Raw genomic sequence first — 21762 nt, forward strand, 5'->3', positions numbered from 1 at the left:
CAGCATCAACACAAAACTAAAAGCTGGCGCATCCTCCCACTGACACAGTCTACTGCTGGTCCTACTGTAACTGAGACCGAAAGAGGAACGAAGGGGGACGCCCGAAGGTTAAAAAAAGAAAAAGGAAAAGAGACGCAATGACAAGGAGACACCTCTAGCTGTGAAGTCGAGGGACAGCCAAGGATTAAGAGGGGGGATTGTGGCGGCCACAGCGGTCTTCAGCAGAGGTTGGTCATGATCGGACGCGCATTATGGGTATGTAAGACCCGGGCAGGAAAGAGGGGTAGCAAGCCTGGGATTCTGCCTTTTCTATGCGCGGTGATAGCGTGCTCAGCCCTGTCGGCTCTGCTTTTCGTGGACTTCATTGAATCATGGGTCACCTCCATGGGAATGAACACTGTGGTAGAGCCGCACATCGGGATCATCCCACCGCAAAGCGTCCCTCCTACCAGACCAGAGGAATTTTTGCTCATGCCTAGCCCACTTGTGTGCCAACGTGCCAAGCCTTACCTCATCATGATGGTTACTTCGGCTCCTGCCAATCAGAGGGCTCGCCAAGCCATCAGGGACACTTGGGGAGGGGAGGTGGAGGTGAGAGGTCTGCGGGTCATGACCCTCTTCATGGTCGGTGTGGCGTCTGACCCCGGACTGGCTAAGCTGCTGATAGAAGAGGCTCGGGAGAAGGGAGACCTGGTTCAGGGGCGTTTTTTGGACACGTACTCCAACCTCACCCTGAAGACTCTGTCCATGCTGGGCTGGACCCGGAGGTTCTGCCCTCAGGCTCACTTCATGGCCAAAGTGGATGATGATGTCCTGTTCAATCCCAGCTCTCTCCTACACTTTCTGAATAAGAGCCGTAACCCCTATGAACAAGGAGACTTGTACCTTGGCAGGGTGCATCTCCATGTGGCTCCCGACCGGGACCCGGACAGCAAGCACTACCTACCCTCAGGAGCCTACCCTCCTTCTGTCTTTCCAGACTATTGCAGTGGCACAGCCTATGTATTGTCCCGGTCTGCATTGCTCAAAATTTCCCTGGCAGCCTCTGCATCACCTTTATCCACACCTCTTCCGCCCGAGGATGTGTTTGTAGGCTTGTGTGCCCGGGCAGCTGGAGTGCTCCCCTCACACTGCCCTCTCTTCTCCGGTGGACCAAGTATGCCGTACGGACGCTGCTGCTATCAGGCCATGGTGTCCATCCACCACATCCCACCCAGAGACATGCTGCACTATTGGGCTGATGTGCATTCACCACCTCCCTGCTCCTGGTTGAATGTACGTGCTTCTTTGGGGATTTGCAAAGTCCGGGCGATGCTGGGCACAGCTCTGGGATTGGAGCAAGGATTGTGAGGGTTAACGGAAAGCAAACTCGGACTTATTTGGAGGCTGTGCCTCGCTTCAATACTGTGAACAGCACAAGTGCTCTTTAGGCTGTGAAGCTACACGTGCACTACGAAAATGCTACTTTGTTTAATTTGAAAGCTTTATTTTTTTAAACACCTCAATGTACTTATGTATCTTATTTTGCTGAAAAGGGAAGATCAGCTGGTGTTAAAGGGAGCCGTCAGGATCAGCTGTAGTATAGGGGTGTCTGCTGCCTCCCACATTATTACACTGACACGAACTGTAGATGTAGAGCAAAGTTTAGCATGCTGATGCTTTACAGTAAGGACGCACGCAGCAACTGCACATTAAAACATTGTTTAGATAACTAAGTAATGATTATAGGCTGCTACTTTCAACACCTGCACAGGCCTGTAGTCTAGGCCAAGTATAATAGTTTAAATGCATGTTCACAAAAAAATAGGACCGATATAAAATTACAGGCTTATTACACAGCAATAATGAAGTTTTAAAATCACCAATAATGACTAGAGTATTTTTTTTTTTAAAAAAAGGAGGGATTTATGATGTTATTCAGCCACAAGGGCACAATATTCACACACAATACGAAGGGATTACCTCGATTAGATACAGGGATCTTTGGGGGGGTTCATGAAGGCTTCACATTACATTAAATAGCTGAAACCGAATGCATGATAATTATTTTCTTAAACAACTGAAAATAAAACTAATATGATGCACATCTGAATATTTATGCATCTGACAACTATTACTTATAAGATTCCTTTCTTATGGCAAGATTACACACTGACTGGCAGCTTTGCAATGCTGTGAGTTTTATGGTCAACTGTGTCAGGCTTGGATCACATACATTTTCAATGAGGCTGCCATTTGTCAATAAAACCTCAGGCTGTTATTCTCACCCACAGTGTTTAAAGGGAAACGCTGATCCACTGTACTCAGGAAAAACATGTATTAGATTAAAGCAACCAATAAACTACTCAGTAATGAAAAATAGGTCTGTGTTTTGTTTTGAGCAGGATTGAACATTTCTATAAAACTGTTCCTCCTCTATAAATATACAGCAAAGTAGCAAACAGTTGTGACAGTCTGTCATGCTGCTATGATTTAGTTAGTTTGAAATACTTAAATTAGGATAAGCATCGATAGAAAAAACCACGTAAAATGTGAATCCTAGAAAAACAGCCACACGCACACATACAAATTAAAACATGATAAAATATTTAAAATACCAAAACCTTTACATTCCTCAGATGATCAAATTTCTGCTGTTCTAATTTGATAAAAGGAATTTTACTCCACCCAAAGACGTAATCATGGTAAATATATTCCAGCTTGGTTTGGATTCAGTAATAACAGTTCCGTGATTTCAAAATAATAGTCTCAATTCAAAGGCTTGGCATTATGTTGTTTATTTTTAGAATTTAGTTATACCCAATTATAACACAGTTGACATATGCTCAGCAAGTTCAGAGGAAAGAACACCATCTGACAAGGTTAAAACTTCTGGGTGAAATCAATCCCAGCTAGCACATCTGCCCATGCAAACAGGATGCAGACATCAAATATAGCTTCCTCCGCTGCTCCACTCAAAATTGATTAGTTGCCCGTCACAATGCAAGCCCTTCTTCCCAGAGTTTCAGCAGTTGGTGTTTTGCTCCCTGCAGTGGAATTATGTGTGCAAAAAAAAAAAAACAACAACCAAAAAAACCGTGTTCTTTATGCAAAGTTCAAAGGTCACTCCCATAGAATGCCACTGGGCTTTCAGCTGCACAAAGCATGTTTCTTTTCTATTTCTTGAATCTGTCCAGAGCTGATTTCTGGGTAGATAACGCCGCCTTCTTCCGCTCTCGCTCCTTCCTTTCTTTTTCCATCTTCATTTTGTCCTCCACGCTTTTTCTGATTACATCCTGGGGAGTAAACAAGTCAAGAGAGATCAGCCATGGCCTGCAAATACAGCATAAAAGTCAGTGAGATGTGATTAAATTTCATTTCCTAACTTGGACTACTCACCCTCTGCTCCTCATGAGCCACTTGTTTCTTGCGCCTCTCAATGGCTCCTGCAGAACTACGACCTTTTTTCTTATACTTGGGGACAAATTTTTCTTTAGCAAGTGGATCAAATCCCTGAGACAAAAAAAAAAAAGTTAAAACATGCTTTCAGATGGGTGGCAATAATATTTAGCCTACTATATCTTATATCAAAATATACAGATATACATCTTAAATAATTGTAAATGCACAGTTGCTTTAAGACACTGACCAGAACTTCAACCCTGTCTTGATGCCTTTGTTCCCAGGTGGCCTGGTCAACTTGTGCCAGCTCAGTGGGATCAAGGCTGATAAGATCTGGCTGAATCTTCTCCATCAGTGCTTTAACCTCCCATTCCTGCCTCTGCTTCGCACTTCGGTATGGATTTGCATCCAGACCATCAAAGTTAGGCTCACCAGCACCTATGATAATAAATGATGTGTTGCATTCAGTTTTAGTCAACAGTAATATGTATGCCAGGATTTACAAAAAAATAAATAAATAAATTTAGTTCAGTGAATGTAGTAATTGTAACAACCCATTAGGATCAATCATCAAATTAGTGCACTTATATTTTTGTTAAAATTTTCACTTTGGCCTTAACCTACATAATGTAGTTAAGGTACATGCCCAGATGTAATGCAAAATTGAGTGACCTGGTACGAGCATGCTGGTGAAACCATCTCCGTGCCCAACTCCGAGGACATCCTCAAAGGGACAGAAGTGCAGCCCCCACACTGTTCCTCGAAGTCTATGAGCCATGTACGGTTTAGTCACTGGCATGCTACATACGTCCTTGTACACCTGCAGATAAAGCATTTCCACATACAACATTAATACGTCATATCTACTGTTTATTAAAGTAAAGACACCAAGATATGTTCAACTCCTAAAAGCCATATGGAACTTTTCAATAGCCTCTTATTCATACTGAAAAGTTAAAGCATATATAGCATGCATGTGGTTTGCGGCTTGCTTGGTTTTCTGCATGTTGGTAAATGGGTCACCTGACTGCAGCAGTTTAAAGAAAAGGGCTGCAATAAGTTTAACTAAAATAGAACTTGAGCCATGTGCCATATTAATGATATCTGCTCAGTGAAGACCTTTCTGACATTGAGCATTTAGAGCAGCCTGAGTGTTTAGATTACAGGGATATGTGAAAAAATATGATCTTATTAGATCAATGCTTTTAACTGGGTAGCACTTTATAATAACGTCAAACTATTAAGCATTAGTAAAGTATTAGTAAGGGATTAGCAAGCACTTCATCATTTATATATCATTACTGCTCCGTTAATACATATGTTTATCCATCTGTTACTCTTACACCAAGTACAGCTATCACTGCTACTAATATATTACTGCTAGTAATAATCAAAATCATAGTTCAAATGATAAATCTGTATTTAAAAATGGCATACTAAGGAGGAGTAATGCTATATAAATGATAAATTAAGCACTTGCTAACACCATACTAATGCTTAACAGTATAACATTATCATAAAGTGCTTCCAAAAACTGTTGGCAGGTTAAAATTGGAGGTACAAGTCCTCAAGGTCTGGGAGCTCGTTTGGTGTGTGTTGTACACAGTTTTGGCTTCCTCAGATGGGGTCTGGTGTTGAATTAGTGCTGTATGACTGGTCCAAACATCTAAGTGCTGCCAACCATGGCAACCATGGTAACCATGGCAACTATCGAACCTAAGGGAAACCGCTAGTATTATTATTATTATTATTATTATTATTATTATTATACACAGTTCAGAACAGCTTGCTGACCAGCTGGTCTAGCTCCATTGCACTGCCTGCGGTTGAGTCACGTTTCTTTTGTATTGCTCCACTGCCAGTGGCCCAGGGCGGACACACAATCGTTTTCGCAGTTTCTTCCAATATACCTTCCCAACCTTTTATTTATTTTTTCCTTCTCTTTATCATTATGACTCATCTCCATATAAATATCCATATTTATATGATGATGATGAAGACAACAACTATTACTGTAGGTGATATAAGTGTTATTATTATTTTTACAATAGTAACGAACACTGTTAATTGATATATGACCTGCTAGTAAATACATCAGGGGGTCACCTAGGCAACAGGCGCCTGCTTAGGTGCGATAGAGCAAGATGCGAGGAATACCAGTTGGCAGGTGACAGCTAATGGCCCAGGCAGCGGTTGAGGTCAAGGGTCGTGCTGTTTGGGGTCCTGCTAGTCATCATGAGAAGATTCCAGAACCACAGCAATAACCACAAAAGTTAAGAAAGATCTCTGCGTTAGACGCTGAGGAAGACAACAAGGGTGTACGACGTGCTCTGCCCTTCCATCCTACAGCTGTGTTGGAACGAGAGAGCGAACAACAGCATGCCAAGCTCCAACTCGGCGAAGACATTCAGGGGCTCTGCTCAAGGAAGCCCACCGTGTGGGAAGATGCGTAGTTGGTGGATTGTAATTTATCAAATCTCTGTGGACAAGTCTGCGCAGTTCCACAAAACAGACAGGCACCCAGACTAATCACTTGATGATGAAACTTAAAATACTGGCACCCAATTGAACTCGCAGACGTGGAAAGTATAATCCCTGCTCACATCCCATCACATTGATACATGCATCAATAATTTATGTTATTTTATTCTTTTTCTATGGTTCTTTTATTTGATCATAAATTGGATTTTGATTTTAATTATGTAACAGCATGATGGAAAATAAAGAAAGTAAAATAAAGGACAATAAAGAAAAGCTAATAGGTAGGACTCTTTACCCCCTGAAAGCCTACTAGGAGTCACCCTTGATGCTCTAATGTTCTGAACAGAGCAGGTTTTGTCATATTTCAGTTCTACTTATAAAACAAAATGACTTGAGTGTGCATCAGAACTGCCTCTGCAGTTACCCTGGGAAAACCTATTCTCATAGCCATCAAACACCTCTTTTCTAGCATTTACGTGCGAGTTTATGTACTATTTTAATATCAGCCACTTCCTGTACCCTAACGCAACATTAGATTTGATTTTCTGAAACACCAACTTCAACCTTCAACCAATGTTTACCCACAGCAAACCACTGCTAATAATAATAATAATAAATCAATAAAAATAAATCTCTTAATCTTTACCTTCTATTTTTTGAAAAAATGAGAAAATCCTTTGCCTTATGGGGTCAAAGAGTGTGGAATTTGCATCTTCTCCATTTGTCTGTGTGACTTCTTTCCGGGTACTCTGTTGACACTAAATATATCGTTGGTGAAAATGTAAGCATTGTGTTTCTCTATGTTAGCCGTTCACCCTATAAAAGCACCCCTTGTAAAAGATTACTATTTTGTTTATGCTTGAGGACTCAGCCCGCCTGGAATGTTGATCATCGATGGAAGCATAATTCCCTCTAAGCTTTTCACCAAGTTGACGGATCTAGGACTCAGCTCATCACTGTGTCAGTGGATCCTCAACTTCCTCACAGACAGACCCCAATCAGTGAGGGTGGGAAAACAAGTCTCCCCCTCCATCTCACTCAGCACTGGAGTGCCTCAGGGCTGTGTTTTAAGCCCCCTGCTGTACTCACTGTACACTTATGACTGTGTAGCCACATCAGACACCACCTCCACTGTCAAGTTTGCTGACGACACTGCTGCTGTGGGCCTGATCTCCGACAACATCGAGACGGCCTACCTGGAGGAGATTAGGAACCTGGAGACCTGGTGCCAGGAGAATAACCTCCTCCTAAACATCAGCAAGACTAAGGAGCTGATCGTGGACTTCTCTACAAAGCAGGCGAGGAATTACAAACCCCTCATCATCAGTGGCATGCCAGTGGAGAGTGGACAGTTTCCGATACCTGGGTGTCCACATCACTCAGGACCTGTCATGGTCCTGCCACATCAACTCCCTGGTTAAGAAAGCCCGTCAGCGTCTCTTCTTCCTCAGAAGACTTAGAGACTTCCATCTGCCACTGAAGGTGCTCAAGAACTTCTACTCCTGCACCATCGAGAGCGTCCTGACGGCAAACACCTGCACCTGGTTTGGGAACAGCACCAAGCAGGACAGACGAGATCTGCAAAGAGTGGTGCGCTCGGCAGAACGCATCATTCAATCAGAGCTCCCTGACCTGCTGTCCATCTACACCAAGCGGTGCAAGTCCAAAGCTAGGAAGATTATGATGGACCTCTCCCATCCCAACAATGGACTCTTCTCACTGTTGAGGTCTGGGAAGCGCTTCCGCTCCCTTAAGGCCAAAACAGAGAGAATGAGGAGGAGCTTCTTCCCCCAGGCTATTCGGGCCCTGAACCAGGTGTAGGACTGGACTCTCCCACACACGTCACTATAAGACTGGACTCTCACACACGTCACCACACGCACCACCACACATTTCCTATAATCCTATAATTCCTATAATTTATAATCTTTATAATCTCTTCTGCTATTTGCACATTCTTTACTGTAAATTCCTAAGTTAATTTGTAAATTTTGTAGTAACCTGTAAATTGTAAATATTGTAAAACTTTTCTTCTGTCATTTAATGGTTGGGCATTGTACAGCTACAAGCATTTCACCCCCATGTCATACTGTGTATGGTTGTGTGTGTGTGACAAATAAAATTTGAATTTGATTTGAATTTAAAGTAATGTATAAAATATGTGATATAACCAGTCTGTTAAACTTGCTCATGTTGGACTGTCAGTCAGCTCTAGAGAAGAACAAAGTGATAATAAACCAAGAGCAGAAGCCAAACTGATTGTAAAAAATAATTACCGTAACAGTCCTCTCTGCAGCCACTTTTCACACTATATTTATTTATATTAGATTTTTTTTGTGTGCTTCTCCCATTACTGGTGAACTCCATTGGTCCCCCCTCCCCCCTATTCCAGCCAACGTATCAACCGATCAGCCTTCAACAGACACATGTTATCTACTTCAGTGATGTGCAGTGGGGATTTTGGAGTACTGCACGAGATAGGAGCAGGTTTCACCGGTTTGTGAAAACCCCTGTCTCTTTGCTGCTCAAACAGAAATGCATGTGTTGATGGACACATTTGCAGCATGTAATGTTTTTTTATTATAAATGTGCAAAGTGTGGCTCTGATAACCTGAACAACATCCCCCGTGGCTGCAGATAGCAGTCCCCTCTGGCTCAGTGACAAACAGGCAGCTCCAGCAGGAAGGAAGTATGACTTTAGGGGCTTGAAGGTTCTAACGTCATACACCTTCAGCTTCTTATCCATGCCAGATGTCACCATGTATCTGTCAACAAAAAAAAAAAAAAAGAGGAAAAAAACTAAATGAAAAGACTACTTTCTGGTGGACCAAGAGAAAAATGCAATTAACTGCTCACCAAAAAACTGAGTGCAAAATCAGCTGCAATAATGTACCCTGTAATTCAAAAAACATTTTGCATGGGTTTTCATGTTTTTAAGTCAAGGATTTTTTGATTTAACACAAAATTTAGACATACCAGATGTGCATAAACATCTCCCTTGTGATTGCTGAAGCTTTTACATCTCAAAGAGAAGGTTTTTGTTAGCATGTGACTAAATGAGGCTAGAGGAGTTGTCAGGAACATCAACAACATCATCCCACCAAACCCTTGACTTCGGATTCAAAGATCCGAACTTGGATTCATTTGTTAAGTGTACACAAAAACAACAACAACAACAACAACAAAAACTAAGTTCTTATAAGATAAAGTAAAATATATACTCAGTGGCCACCTAATGTGATTAATGTGACTTTGAATGTGGCGTGGTTGTTTCAGAAAATGCTCATCCACTGAGATCTTCCCAGCAGATCTCAGTAGATCCATCTCTAGGATTTACAGAGAATGATTCAAAAAAAAAAAGAAAAGCCCCAGTGAGTGGCAGATCTCAGAGGAAATGCCAGAGAAAACAGAGACTGCTTCAAGTTGACAGAAAGCCAATAACATGATTAAATGATATATATGACAGACAAGAAGAACTAAAAGCCAGATTTGTTCAGCAAAAGTATTATGATTACGGCCCTAGGGCAAAGAAACTATTAGCCTGGAGAATTAAAAAACAACAAGAAGAAAGAGGAATTTACAGTATAAAAGATGAGACACAAAAAATGTGTTACACTGCTAAAGAAATACAAAACTCATTTGAAAACTATTATAAAAACTCATATTCAGAGACACAAAAGGCTGACCCTCTAAACATTCAGAAATTTTTGCACTCTCTGGATTTACCTAATATTGGACAGGAACAAAACAAAAGACTAATGCAGCAAATTACTAAACAAGAACTGGATAAAGCCATTGCGAAAACAAAAACAAATACTGTAAGATGCCGGGTATGGACGGATTTACATCAGAATATTATAAAACCTTTAGAGAGTTATTATCACCACTATTATTAAAATGTTTTAACTATGTGTTGGAGGGAGGGGAGTCACCAGCATCCTGGAGACAGGCAATCATTTCAGTAATTCTGGGTGGCTGTAGCTCAGGTGGCAGAGCAGGTCAGCCACTAATCAGAAGGTCGGTGGTTCGATCCCAGGCTGCCTCCTGGCTGCATGCCAAATATCCTTGGGCAAGATACTAACCCCATGTTTGCCTACTGGTGGTGGTCAGAGGGCCCGGTGGCGCCAGTGTCCGGCAGCCTCGCCTCTGTCAGTGCGCCCCAGGGCAGCTGTGGCTACAATGTAGCTTGCCATCGCCAGTGTGTGAATGTGTGTGTGAATGGGTGAATGACTGAATGTAGTGTGAAGCGCTTTGGGGTCCTTAGGGACTAGAAAAGCGCTATACAAATGCAGGCCATTTACCATTTTAATTCCAAAGGTGGGCAAGGACAAAAGGGAATGCAGTTCATATCGACCAATTTAAATTCTGAATATGGATTATAGATTATTCACCTCAATAATAGCAGAAAGGCTTAAAAATACTATACCAGAAATTATTGACGAAGATCAGACAGGATTTCTCAAAAACAGACAGATACAGGACAGTATAAGACGTGCCTTACATTTAATGGATTATATTAATAAATCCCAAACGGAATCAATTGCATTAAGCCTTGATGCAGAAAAGGCGTTTGACTCCGTCCAGTGGGATTATTTATTTTTGGTTATGGAGCGGTTTGGTTTCGGAGACCCTTTTATTCAACTGATTAAAAATTTATATTATTTACCTTCAGCAAGAATAAAAATAAATGGGAGCTTAACTGGAGTAGTGGACTTGCAGAGGGATGTCGGCAGGGATGTCCGCTTAGCCCAGCCCTGTTTGCTTTATTTATTGAACCACTGGCGCAAGCTATTAGAGAGGATGAACAATTAAAGGGATATGGATACGGAATACGGAATACAAAATGGGATTATATGCAGATGATGTTTTGCTGACCCTCACAGACCCAGAAAGAAGCTTACCTAAGTTATGGTTAAAGATGGAAATGTTTGGAGAACTTTCTGGATATAAAATAAACATACAAAAAACACAGGTGATCACATACAATTACGTACCCACAACAAAGATCAAAAGTATGTCTAAATTTAATTGGAATAATAAAATAATTAAATATCTAGGTATTAAGATTCCTAAAACACTGACAGAAATCTATGAAATAAACTATTCACCAATTACAAGGGAATTGAAAGAAAACATTCAAAGGTGGAACCTACTGCCACTTGATCTGTATAATAGGATTGACCTGATCAAAATGAATATACTTCCACCACTGCTTTTCCTTTTTCAATCTATACCGGTACACGTACCAGCCAAACAATTTGCGTTATGGAACAGAATGATTTCGGGATTTATATGGAAAGGCCGCAAACCAAGAGTTAGATATATAACATTGCAACTACCTAAGGAAAGAGGTGGACTTCCCTCTGTAGGGAGTTTTTAATGTTTTATTTGATTATGCTTCAAATGTTATGTTATACTTATGTTCACATATTTCACCAGACACAGTTTTCTGTTGAAACAGGAAGCTGACCCTGTGACTCTGTGACTTTTACCGCAGGAGATCAGTACAGAAATACACATCCGCAGAAGTTGACTTGCATTATGTTATTCTTAGAAATTGACTTGTAGCACATACACTTTGTGAAACACACACACACACACACACACACACAGACAGCATCAGGACCTGCGTAACAGGAAATGTGATTATATTTGCATATTTACGATGTAACCTATAAAAATAAACGAATGCTGCAGTTCGGGGTGTCTCTCTGTCTGAGATTCACCCGTTATCAATCTCAAGTGTCTCAGTGTTGTTTACTCACCTGACTGTTTGTTAACTGTAAATCTCTGACACCCTCCCAAACTTAGAAAGTTATTTTAAAGCAGCACAATTAAGATATTTAATTTATTGGTGTGATCCAACGTATGAAGCAAAATGGAAATATTTAGATGTGACACAATTAAAATTACCACTACAGACAATATTAGGAGATAAAAAATTATATTTGGAACAGAAAAATAATCTAAATGAATGGACTAAAACTCCTTTAAAGATATGGTTTGATGAATGTGAAAGTCTTAAAGTCTTAAATTAGGAGCTGGTCTCAAACAACTCAGATGGGTCACACATGATAAGGAATTTATCCCTGCACAAATAGATAGACGTTATACAACTTGGTTAACAAGGGGGATTGGACCATTTTGCTCATTGTTAGGAAAAGAAGGATTACAAAGTTTTGAAAAATTAAGAGACACCTATGGTTTGGAAAACCAAGATTTTTTCAGATATCTCCAAGTTAGGTCCTATTTCAATAGTAATATAAAAACTATAGAAGAACGTAATGAAGGCCTAGTCCCCGTTATAAAAGAAGCTTATAAAGGTCAGATTAAAAACAAATTGATTGCTAAACTTTATCAGAACTTACAATCACTTAAGGATCAATCAACCAATTATATCAAAATTAAATGGGAAACGGAGGCTAAAATCAACATATCAGAGGACAGTTGGTTAAATATATGCAGGACACAGATGGAAACTACTAGCTCGGGTTATTGGAGGGAATTCCCGTGGAAAAATTTTATTAGGTTTTTTATAACACCCAAAATAAAATACAAACAAAAAGGTCAACTGACAGATGGACAATGCTGGAGAAACTGTGGGGAAAACATGGCAGATCATTTCCATATATTTTGGAAATGCCCAATAATCCTGTCATACTGGAGTGAATTGGTCGAATCAATTTACTTGGTGACTGGTCTCAAACTAAATTTGGATTTTTGTACTGTGTACCTGGGCGATATCCCATCAGCAGCCTCCTTAAAGGACAAATACTTGATAAACATCCTGTTGGGAGCTTTGTTTGTTTGTTTGTGGGAAAAAACAAAAACTCTTTATTTTTCAGTAATGATGGGAACAAACGTAACATATAAACCTAGCTTTTTGTGTTCGCATCTTCATGCGAAATTATCACGGTGTGGTTTATAAATACGTTTTCTGTGATTTTCATTTAAAAATGAAATAAAGGGTTGAATGGAAAAAAAAGATATAGATATAGATATATATAGATAAAGCTTTTTTATTATTATTATTTTCAATTATAAATGAAGCCATCAGACTGGCATCCTGGAGTAGGTAGTCACCATATGTGTTCAATATCTCAGCTTAGGTACCATGTGACTTTTAAATGTGAATTCAGGGCAATGTTATATATGATGTTTAATCACTTCAGCACTTTTCTTAAATGGTCCACAGTGATTTCTACACCAGAAAATATTTAAAAGTTAGACTAAGTAGCCTCTGATTACTTGTTTTAGCTTTGTAAATTATTTTCTTGTCAATGTGCCCATTTATTTCTCGCTGTGTGAAATAAACTTTAATTAATAAAAAAAAAAAGAAAAAAAAGCCAATAACAACTGGTTATTATTGGTAGGGCTGGTAGGGCTGCCACGATTTGTCGACTAGTCACGATTACGTCGACTATCAAAATCGTCGACGACTGATTTAATAGTCGACGTGTCGTTTTGAAGCTTTGTAAGATCGCAAAAGACGCAGGAATAATAGCAGGATTTAAGAGTGTAATAACGGACTGAAACAGAAGATGGCAGCACTGCATGTACAAGGATGCCAGCTGCTGTTAAACCCCGAAGAAGAAGCTGCGTCCCAGAATTCATAGCGCGGCCCAGCTTAGTTTCCAACAATGGCGGTAGCTAGTTAGTTTTAATATTACTCTTATTATTCTTTCTGGGTCACAAAATAAACGTTTAACATATTTTCAGGCGAGAATGTAGCTGTGTAAACCTCAAATATCTGCTCAGTTTATCAGGACACCACATATTTTCAAAAGAGCTCCGACGTTTTCGGAGACGTCTGTTACCCACTAGCTCGATAGCTAGCCGGGGGCTAGGTCACTAGCGCCGTGAGAACACCGAACTCTCGGCAAATTGTTTTCAAACCCACCGCCGTCTTTCGCGACTCAGGTTAAATATATATGAGTCACTTAGATAAATTAAAAATGTTGTTGTTTGGTTTTTGTTTTGTTTTTTTAGTATTTTATTTGTTCCTGAGTAAATCGGTTTGGCTGAGATTAAAGTTATAGTTTTTACACAGCTGAATAAACGTCAAGCAGACAGCTGATTATCAGAAGTGTGAGATGCTCGAGAATATACTCCGGTGTCCTGTTATATTTTAGATAGCAAGGAGTTTATTAAACTTTACTGAAACAATCTGCAAATTTCATTAAAATTGAATAAACTATCATCTTGTCTTTATTTTTAGTTAGCACCTTAAAAGCTTAAAGCTGTAAGCTAATGATAGTTATATAAGAGCAGATGCTGCTGGTGCAATAAGCTGTAGTTTTACGCCCAGTGGATGATGATCTGATTAGTCGACTAATCGCATAAATAATCGGTGACTAGTCGACTATCAAAATAATCGTTTGTGGCAGCCCTAACCACTGGTTACAATGAAAGTAAGCAGAGGAGCATGCCGAACACTGAAGCAGACAGGCTTCGCTGTGTGTCGCTGCTGGCCGCTAATAACAGGAAACTGAAGCTACAATTTACAAGTGCTTGCCAAAATCAGGCAGTGGAAGATTGGAAAACCCTGCCTGATCTAATGAGTCTTGGTTTTCTCTGCAATATTCAGACTCCAAGTCCAGAATTTGGCGAAAACATCATGACAGCATGGATCCATCCTACCTTAGTACCAGCTGAGCATTATTTAAATGTCTCATCCTACCCAGGAATTGCTGCTAACAATGAAATCCCCTCTTCTGATGGCTGCTTTCAACAGGATTCGGCCATGTCACAAAGCATGAATCATCTCAAACTGGTTTCATGAACATGACATTTTGTTCGCTGTATTCAAATTAAACTCGACAACCACCAGATTTCTATCTAACGTGGTATCGGAAGATTCACATCGTGTATGTGCAGCAACTGTGTAATGCTATCATGTCAATACGGACAAAAATCTCTGAGGAATGTTTCCAACATCTTGTTGCATTAATGTCATGAAAAGCTAAGGCTGTTCTGGAGGCAACAAGGGGTCCAACCTGGTATTAGCAAGTCACTTTTAGTGCCTAGGACTATTGTGAAACAACATCCAGGTGTCTTTTACAGACATTACAAAACATTTCCTCTTCTCATGTGACTTACGTGCCCGTCTTATCCACAGCGACAGAGCGCACGCCCCCTTGGTGACAGAGCATCTTCACCAAGGCTTCTTTCTGGTTTGGTGACCATAGGGTGACCGTGCCATTGGCATGACCTAGGTGGATGATGGCATTATGAGGGTTCTGACACATCACGTCAAGTCGGCCAGTCTTGGTGCAGATAGCTGCCACTTCCTTTCCCACTGACACATCCAAATACTGCAGGAAACTGGTAGCACTCTAAAGAAGACAGAAAAAAAAAAACGTTTTACAGATAGTCAGGGCATCTAATTTTGCTTATAAATTTATTGTCAACAACAAATATTAAACAAAACAATTTTGACTTGTGTATATTTATCATGGTAACATCTAAACTGTCACAGTAACACATTCAAAACTGTTATCTTTACTCCTCTGTATTGTACAACACGTTGTCATTATTGCAACAATGTTTCAGCCCTACTCTCTTACTCAGCTTACTCTTATAAGAAAAGGTTTGGGGGCTTTTTGTACTGGCAGATTACTGGTTTCCCTTCGTAATCTGGCCAGCCTGACTAGGAAATGACATTTGTTTGTATGCAGGAAAACAGTCTGTACGCATTTACCAAAGTTCAATCTGAAACTTGGCTATCGTCTTACCACGATTTAGCTTTTTAAAAGCTTTTATTTTTATCTAGAGTTACACAGACTGCCAGAAGCCAGAAAAAATTAATCAGCTGACAAAAGCAAGAAAGGTAACTTTAATAACAGCAAGACTATGACCTGAGAAAATTAAAGCTTAGTAAAAAGAAAATACAGTGGTCCCTCGCCATAACGTGGTTCACCTTTCGCGGCCTCTCTGTTTCGCAGATTTTTTTGGGTGTATTTAACAGCGTATTGTGTTCTGCATCCTGATTGGCTGCAGACCATCGTAAATCAATCTCGTGCTGTGTCTCCTGTACAGTACAGAATAGCTTCTCAAATTTACATGAATCTTCCATTGCTAGCAGTGTGACTCTAAAGTGCTGCACTGTATGATTGTAAGTTTTTCTCACCAAACACAACAATGTCGATGAAATGTTTTGCACCGTCAAAGGCACCTGCGGTAGCACCCAGAAGGCAGAGGAAGATGCTAACCATCGCACAAAAAGTTGGACTTCTAGACATGCTAAAGGAGGGTAGAACCATATTTTTCAGATTATAAAGCACACCGGATTATAAGGCGCATTAAGCGAAACAAAACAGTCAGATAAGTCAAACGTTACTCAACTCATTCTTTTTGCTTCCTCTATTTCCATACCATTGATTCATTAATGTTGAATTCTCTCGCAGCTGCTCTATTCCCATGTTCTGGTCCTGAAAACAGGGTTTGATCTTTGGTTTCCTTCTATAACACTGGACTTATTTTTCTACGAAGGTTTGAACTTTGAGTGTTTAAACAAGAGAGAAAAGTGTGAGAATGTTCATGCCTGTCTGAGAAAAGTGTATAAAGTGCGTAGTGAGGGGTTTTCCAGTCTTAAAACATCAATAATAATTGTAAAAGAATAAAGCTGGCTACTTTGCGGATTTCACCTATCGTGGGTTATTTTTAGAACATAACTCCCGCGATAAACGAGGGACCACTGTATTATATAATTTTTTAATTATTGTGGAAATGGAAATGCAAGAAATTGAAAGAAAAAAAGATTACTGTGAACTCACTGCTGTGGCGAGCAAAAAGTGATAGGGGAGAAACTGCATCCGAAGGACGTCATTGAATTTTCGGATGCAGTGAAGCTCTATTCCGTTAGAGTCGTAGATATAAAGCCACTTCTTCTGAGCCACTGCATACATAGCCTCGGTATGAAGCCACCTAAACAAAGGCAGAAATTTGTTTTAGTCTGGAGAAGATGATCAAAGTTTTATTTCTGCTTTGTGTTTCATGAAGGCGGATGACTTACTTCACATCATTGACAGACTCCATCACATTTATCTCACACATCAGCTGTTTCGACGCCCAGTCTATACAAGCAACATGGCCTCTCCTCCCACCAAGCAGCAGGTGACTGAAGTGAAGAGAACATAAATATTTGCAAAACCTAAACTTATGAAATCTCTCTATTTATATCTAAATAAATCTATTTACTGTAAAAACAGGAAATGATCATTCAGTTCTGCAGGTTCACCTCAGCTGTGGTTTAATTTCTTTCCATGTCTTTGTTTTAATTTCCAACATTGTTTATTTGCACTCTCAGCCTTTAGTAACAGTTTTTTTTTCCAAGCACAGAGAATCTCAGAAAAGCTTAAAAAAAGGAAAAGTTTATTTCCTTTGCTTGTACTAACTGGTGAGTGTGCCACTTAGCAAAGAAGCTAGAAATAATGAAGGCCTAATGTCAAAATCTACTTTTGTCAGGAAGACAGAGTTGGAAATAAATATGTACGTTTCATATCTGCTTAGAAGATTACAAAGGTTATAAAGGATACTTAGCATTTCCTCTAGAAACGGTGAGTCGTCCTGCCAAGCCCATCGACAACTTAGGTGGACTTGACATAAATCAGTGTTTTACAAAAAAAAAAAAAACAAACCCAAAAAACCCCACCACTACATGAAGGAGCAATTTGTTAAATGTTAAACCATCTGCTGATATGTTGGCCTTTTAAATCACTAAATATCAGTCTCTCTCCACAAGAGAGAGACAAAACACTTCACACAGATAAGCATGTGCTGCATGATATTGCATGATACTGACCGTCCAGTCTTGCTGTAATCCAATCGATACGGTCCAAACTGAGACAGTTTCAGATTAAAATACTGAGGAAGAGAAGATAACAAGAAATGAACAACACTCACTCTGCAGAATCTCTTCCCGTGACAACTCCATAGCAAATTTATGTCTACGGTTGGAACTGAACCAGCAAACCTTTGCTTGCAAAATAAATGTGTTAAATAGTAATAGTAATAATAATGTAGCTTGCCATCACCAGTGTGTGAATTTGTCAGCAAAACCAAACAAAAGCCCATAATCTGTGTTTCTTCAAAATTTCTGTGCAAATTTTTCTGTTTAATAAGTTATTTATACATTCACACAAAACCTTTTTAAAATCCATCTTCTCCCCCGCAAAAATGGTTGGTGATGAACTACATAAGTATGATGGTGACAGGTATCAGTTTCCATTATTTTCTTAACCAACTTCAGTGCACACTTCAGGTACAATTTGTTAAAACAAACAACCTGTCAAACAAAGAAACATTTATTTGATAAAAAGGTCTCAGTACCTTTGCTCCAGATGTTATGTCCACAGCCTCCGCAATATCCTCCTGTGAGATCATACACGTGTCCTCATCTTCATCTCCTTCTAAAAACCTGAGATCAGGGACAAACATCACTCATGTGTTTTTAAATCACATGATATCTGTCACAGAGTACGATCTAACACAAAGAGGTGAGCATCATTTAAAGGACATTACCCTGCCTCCTCCGGGAGGAGAAGGTCAAACCGTGCTGCTTGTTTCTGGGCCATTTCTGAAGCGTCTTCTGAGCGAGCTATGATATCTCTCAGCTTGTGCTGCTTACGGTGAGGCTATTACAAAACGAAAGAGAAATCAGACGAAAGACAAGCGCTGAAAAAAAGAGCATACTATTTTAAAGAAGAGCCACTCAGATGCTTACCTTTTTAAGTTTATCTTTCCTCTTGAATTTTTGCAATCTGTCTTCTGGAATAGGAGCAGGGCCTGGGAATGGATCAGACTTCTGAAAGAATATGAACATCAGTTAGAACAATATATAATATACAGTCCTATATTACCTATACTAAAATGTAACAGCAGACTGAATCATGATAAACATTAAATGCTATCTTCTTCTGGTCGTAAGTGGTGCTTCAAACTTAAATATTACTGCTAAAAGATTCAGTACAACACTCATGAATCATCATGGGAGATTAGGCATGCCTGGCTACCTTTGTTTACATAATAATCTGCTTTTTGGGGGATATTTGGAAGATTTTGCAGTGTAATAGCAGTACAAAGGCGATGCATAGGCTGTTTAGTGCAAATAAGAATACCCCAAACTGCATCTTAAACATATTCCAATGCAACACAGGACCTCACTACAACAGTTTAAGCAAGAGCAAGAAATGATGGCGTGATTTTTGTCTGTCAATAGTAATTCGTGTACTCTTACCTCTGGCTTGACTTTCTCTCCATCACTTGGACTTTGGTCTTGTTTTCGCTTCTTTGCCTTCTGTGTCTTGTCCTCCTCCTGCCGCAGAGCCTCTTTGCTCTGTTCTCCGTCGCTTTTAACTTTGTTTTCATCCTTCCGTTCCTCCTCCTGGAGCTCCTGCCAGTATCGAGCAGGCAGCTGTAAGATAGGAGCGAACAGTGGCAAGTTAGAAGAAGTGACTATAACGTATTTCGTTATTTAAGCCCAGAAACTTTTTACACTGGTCTTCGCCCCCGTGTGGGGCTACTCACATTAGCCGCTTGACGCTAGCAAGAAAAAACTACCTTACGTTTACTGTTTATTAGTTATAAAACTGCGTTCCTCAGCTGCAGTCACCAATAGCTTCAAACGGCTGCGACGATATGCTTCTAGAAATTATTTATCTATATTTACCTTCTTCTTTTTACCCACGTGTGTCTCATCCACCGATGCCTCGCCGGGTGACGCCATCTCTGTTGTGTACGTTTTTCTTCTTCTGCATTAACGGCTTCAATAAACTGTATCTGTACATGATGATCGCCACCGTTCGGTCTGAAAGGGTTACTGCATCGGCTTATAGGTTCAGTATGTGCATAAAAAAAGAAATCTTTATAGTTCATTTAATGATATTCTCTCTTTGTAACAGGATTAAGATAATAAAAAAAATCGACTTTTTTCTTTCCCTGCATATTTCAAATCTTTTATTTCAGTCTTGTATTCATCTTAGCCTTTTAATGTTGTCTCATGGTACCACCTAGTGGGTTAAAAGGGAATAAAGGTTTCCCTTCATCAAGTTCCTAAGTAACAAAAAAATAAATAAAAATGAATTAATAAAAACACTAGGGATAATCACGACAAAATATCCTAGGAAATTAAAGAACAATTAATAGAAACAATCAATTAAAAATACATAATAAAAGATGGTTATAACAAAATAAAAGTCTTAAACTGTTTTTCAAAGGAGTCCACAGAGTGGGAGACTATCCACAGACCAGAGTTATTCAAGTTTTTGTAATGATCTAATTAGTGTTTATTTTTTATTTTGCTTTGACTTTTGGCTTTTAATTCAGTCTAGTTGCAGTATACCCAAGAGAATTTGCTCGTTTCAGTTTAATCTTTACTTTTTTTGAAAATGTTTAGTTTCTATTAGTTTCAGTCTTATTTTTAGTTGCTATTCATTATTATTGGATCGTGCAATGCTCACAGTCTTGTAGACATCAAAAGACTCAATAAATGTTTCCATCAAAGCCTCATCTGGCAAGTTTTGATAAAAAATAAAATAAAATTCCCCCCAAATAACAAACACTAATACTATATTTACTCTTTGAAAACTAATGAACATTTTTTTTAAAGTTCACAGATTAATTTTAGTTTGTTTTAACTTTTTATAAGTTTAGTTTTTAAAAATATGATATATTTAGATTTTTTTATTTTACTGAATTTCTTTTTCACATCTAGTTTTAATTTTTAGTTTAGTTTTAGTGAGCTATAATAACCTTGCCACAGACTGAAATACTCTGTCCCCGCAGTCTTTAGTCTCAACAGAAACTAATACGTTTTTAGCCTGCACTTAAAGTCTTCTCATAGAAGTGTGTTTAAGAAGAAGCTCGATGCCTCAGAGTCACAGGGTGGTGGAGCCCTTCACCCCTAACATAATTTGAAAGGTGGGGTACAGCATGAACTTACTGCCAGCCTATAGCAGGGCTCTCTCTTTAACATGCTAATTAATCATTCCTACCATATTCTTCTGACTCTTTTCTTTAGAGTTGATCTTGCTTGTACGTTACCCCTCTGAATAGTGTTTGTGTGATCTTTGGTCTTAGAATGTGTTTTGCAAGCTAAAATCTGCAACTTCCTTTTTGTTCAAACAAACCCAATGTGCAGTTGTAATTTTTAACTTTTCATTTATTTTTCAGTTCCTTCTGTGAACATCAATTCTGGTTTTATGTTTACATTTCAAAGATTATATTTTGATGTTTGTGATTTTAATAATAAGTTCCATTAAACTGACCTGCAAAAAATGACTTATCGTTTGTCACTACAGTAACTATGATACTGATGTTCTAACTATTGTCCCCATATTAAAAATGTAAGCATAAAACACATGCATGCAGGAGATTTTTGCTATCTTTTTAATACTTGCGAAAGTAGTTAAGCATAACTGCTAAACTGGAACAATAATGCTGATAAAGGCCACAAGCCCAGAAATGTTTTTACTCTCCTTGATGTGTCTTTAAAGTAGATTAACTCCAGCCAGAAAGCCTATTCTCTTTATCTACAGCTATGTTGGATTTGAAAATCAAGATTTCCTTCTGACTTTTAAAAGCTTACCTTTCAAAGGGGAACACATTTGTTCCCTCACTTAAACCTCTGTACAGTCATAAATAAAAAGCTTTGTCATTGCATGACATTGCTTTTTGTTCAGTGGTCATGTGATAATATTACTGTAACGTCATCCAAACTTCTAATCAATGTATTGTATATCGTGCATTTGCAATACTGTCCATTTAAAATGTCATACCAAATAAAGTGATTTGAATGCATGAGTAATGTTTTCATTGACACAATTCTAGGATTCATTTAGATCCTAGAATAGGAAAAGAAATGCTCCCAACAAAAGGATCCGGAAGTCAGGGAAGGGCTGG

The 21762-nt window shown here is 39.2% G+C and overlaps 2 protein-coding genes across 3 annotated transcripts; one reads left to right on the forward strand and one right to left on the reverse strand.

The window, feature by feature from the left end:
* Nucleotides 1-234: 234 nt before the first annotated feature.
* b3galt4 (UDP-Gal:betaGlcNAc beta 1,3-galactosyltransferase, polypeptide 4) lies at nucleotides 235-1350 on the forward strand. The gene has a single exon (XM_005938913.2). The coding sequence runs from the start codon at nucleotides 235-237 to the stop codon at nucleotides 1348-1350; it is 1116 nt and encodes a 371-aa protein (XP_005938975.1).
* A 1411-nt stretch (nucleotides 1351-2761) lies between these two features.
* On the reverse strand, nucleotides 2762-19637 carry wdr46 (WD repeat domain 46). 2 transcript variants are annotated; one of them, XM_042227281.1, is made up of 14 exons: nucleotides 19532-19637; nucleotides 19100-19276; nucleotides 18587-18664; nucleotides 18385-18497; nucleotides 18193-18280; nucleotides 17666-17727; nucleotides 16877-16981; nucleotides 16638-16788; nucleotides 14962-15197; nucleotides 8474-8627; nucleotides 4054-4201; nucleotides 3629-3819; nucleotides 3379-3492; nucleotides 2762-3275 (listed from the first exon to the last, which is right to left on the reverse strand). In XM_042227281.1, exons 1-14 carry the CDS (start codon nucleotides 19586-19588, stop codon nucleotides 3156-3158), a joined length of 1794 nt encoding a protein of 597 aa, XP_042083215.1. In that variant the 5' UTR covers nucleotides 19589-19637; the 3' UTR covers nucleotides 2762-3155. The 2 variants fall into 2 exon arrangements, with proteins under 2 accessions (XP_042083215.1, XP_005938974.1); XM_005938912.3 differs by having other exon boundaries at nucleotides 18587-18667.
* Between the last annotated feature and the right edge of the window lie 2125 nt (nucleotides 19638-21762).

Source organism: Haplochromis burtoni, unplaced genomic scaffold, assembly GCF_018398535.1.
Source record: "Haplochromis burtoni strain Fernald_Lab_line unplaced genomic scaffold, NCSU_Asbu1 Contig_252, whole genome shotgun sequence".
Classification (NCBI taxonomy): Eukaryota; Metazoa; Chordata; class Actinopteri; order Cichliformes; family Cichlidae; genus Haplochromis; species Haplochromis burtoni.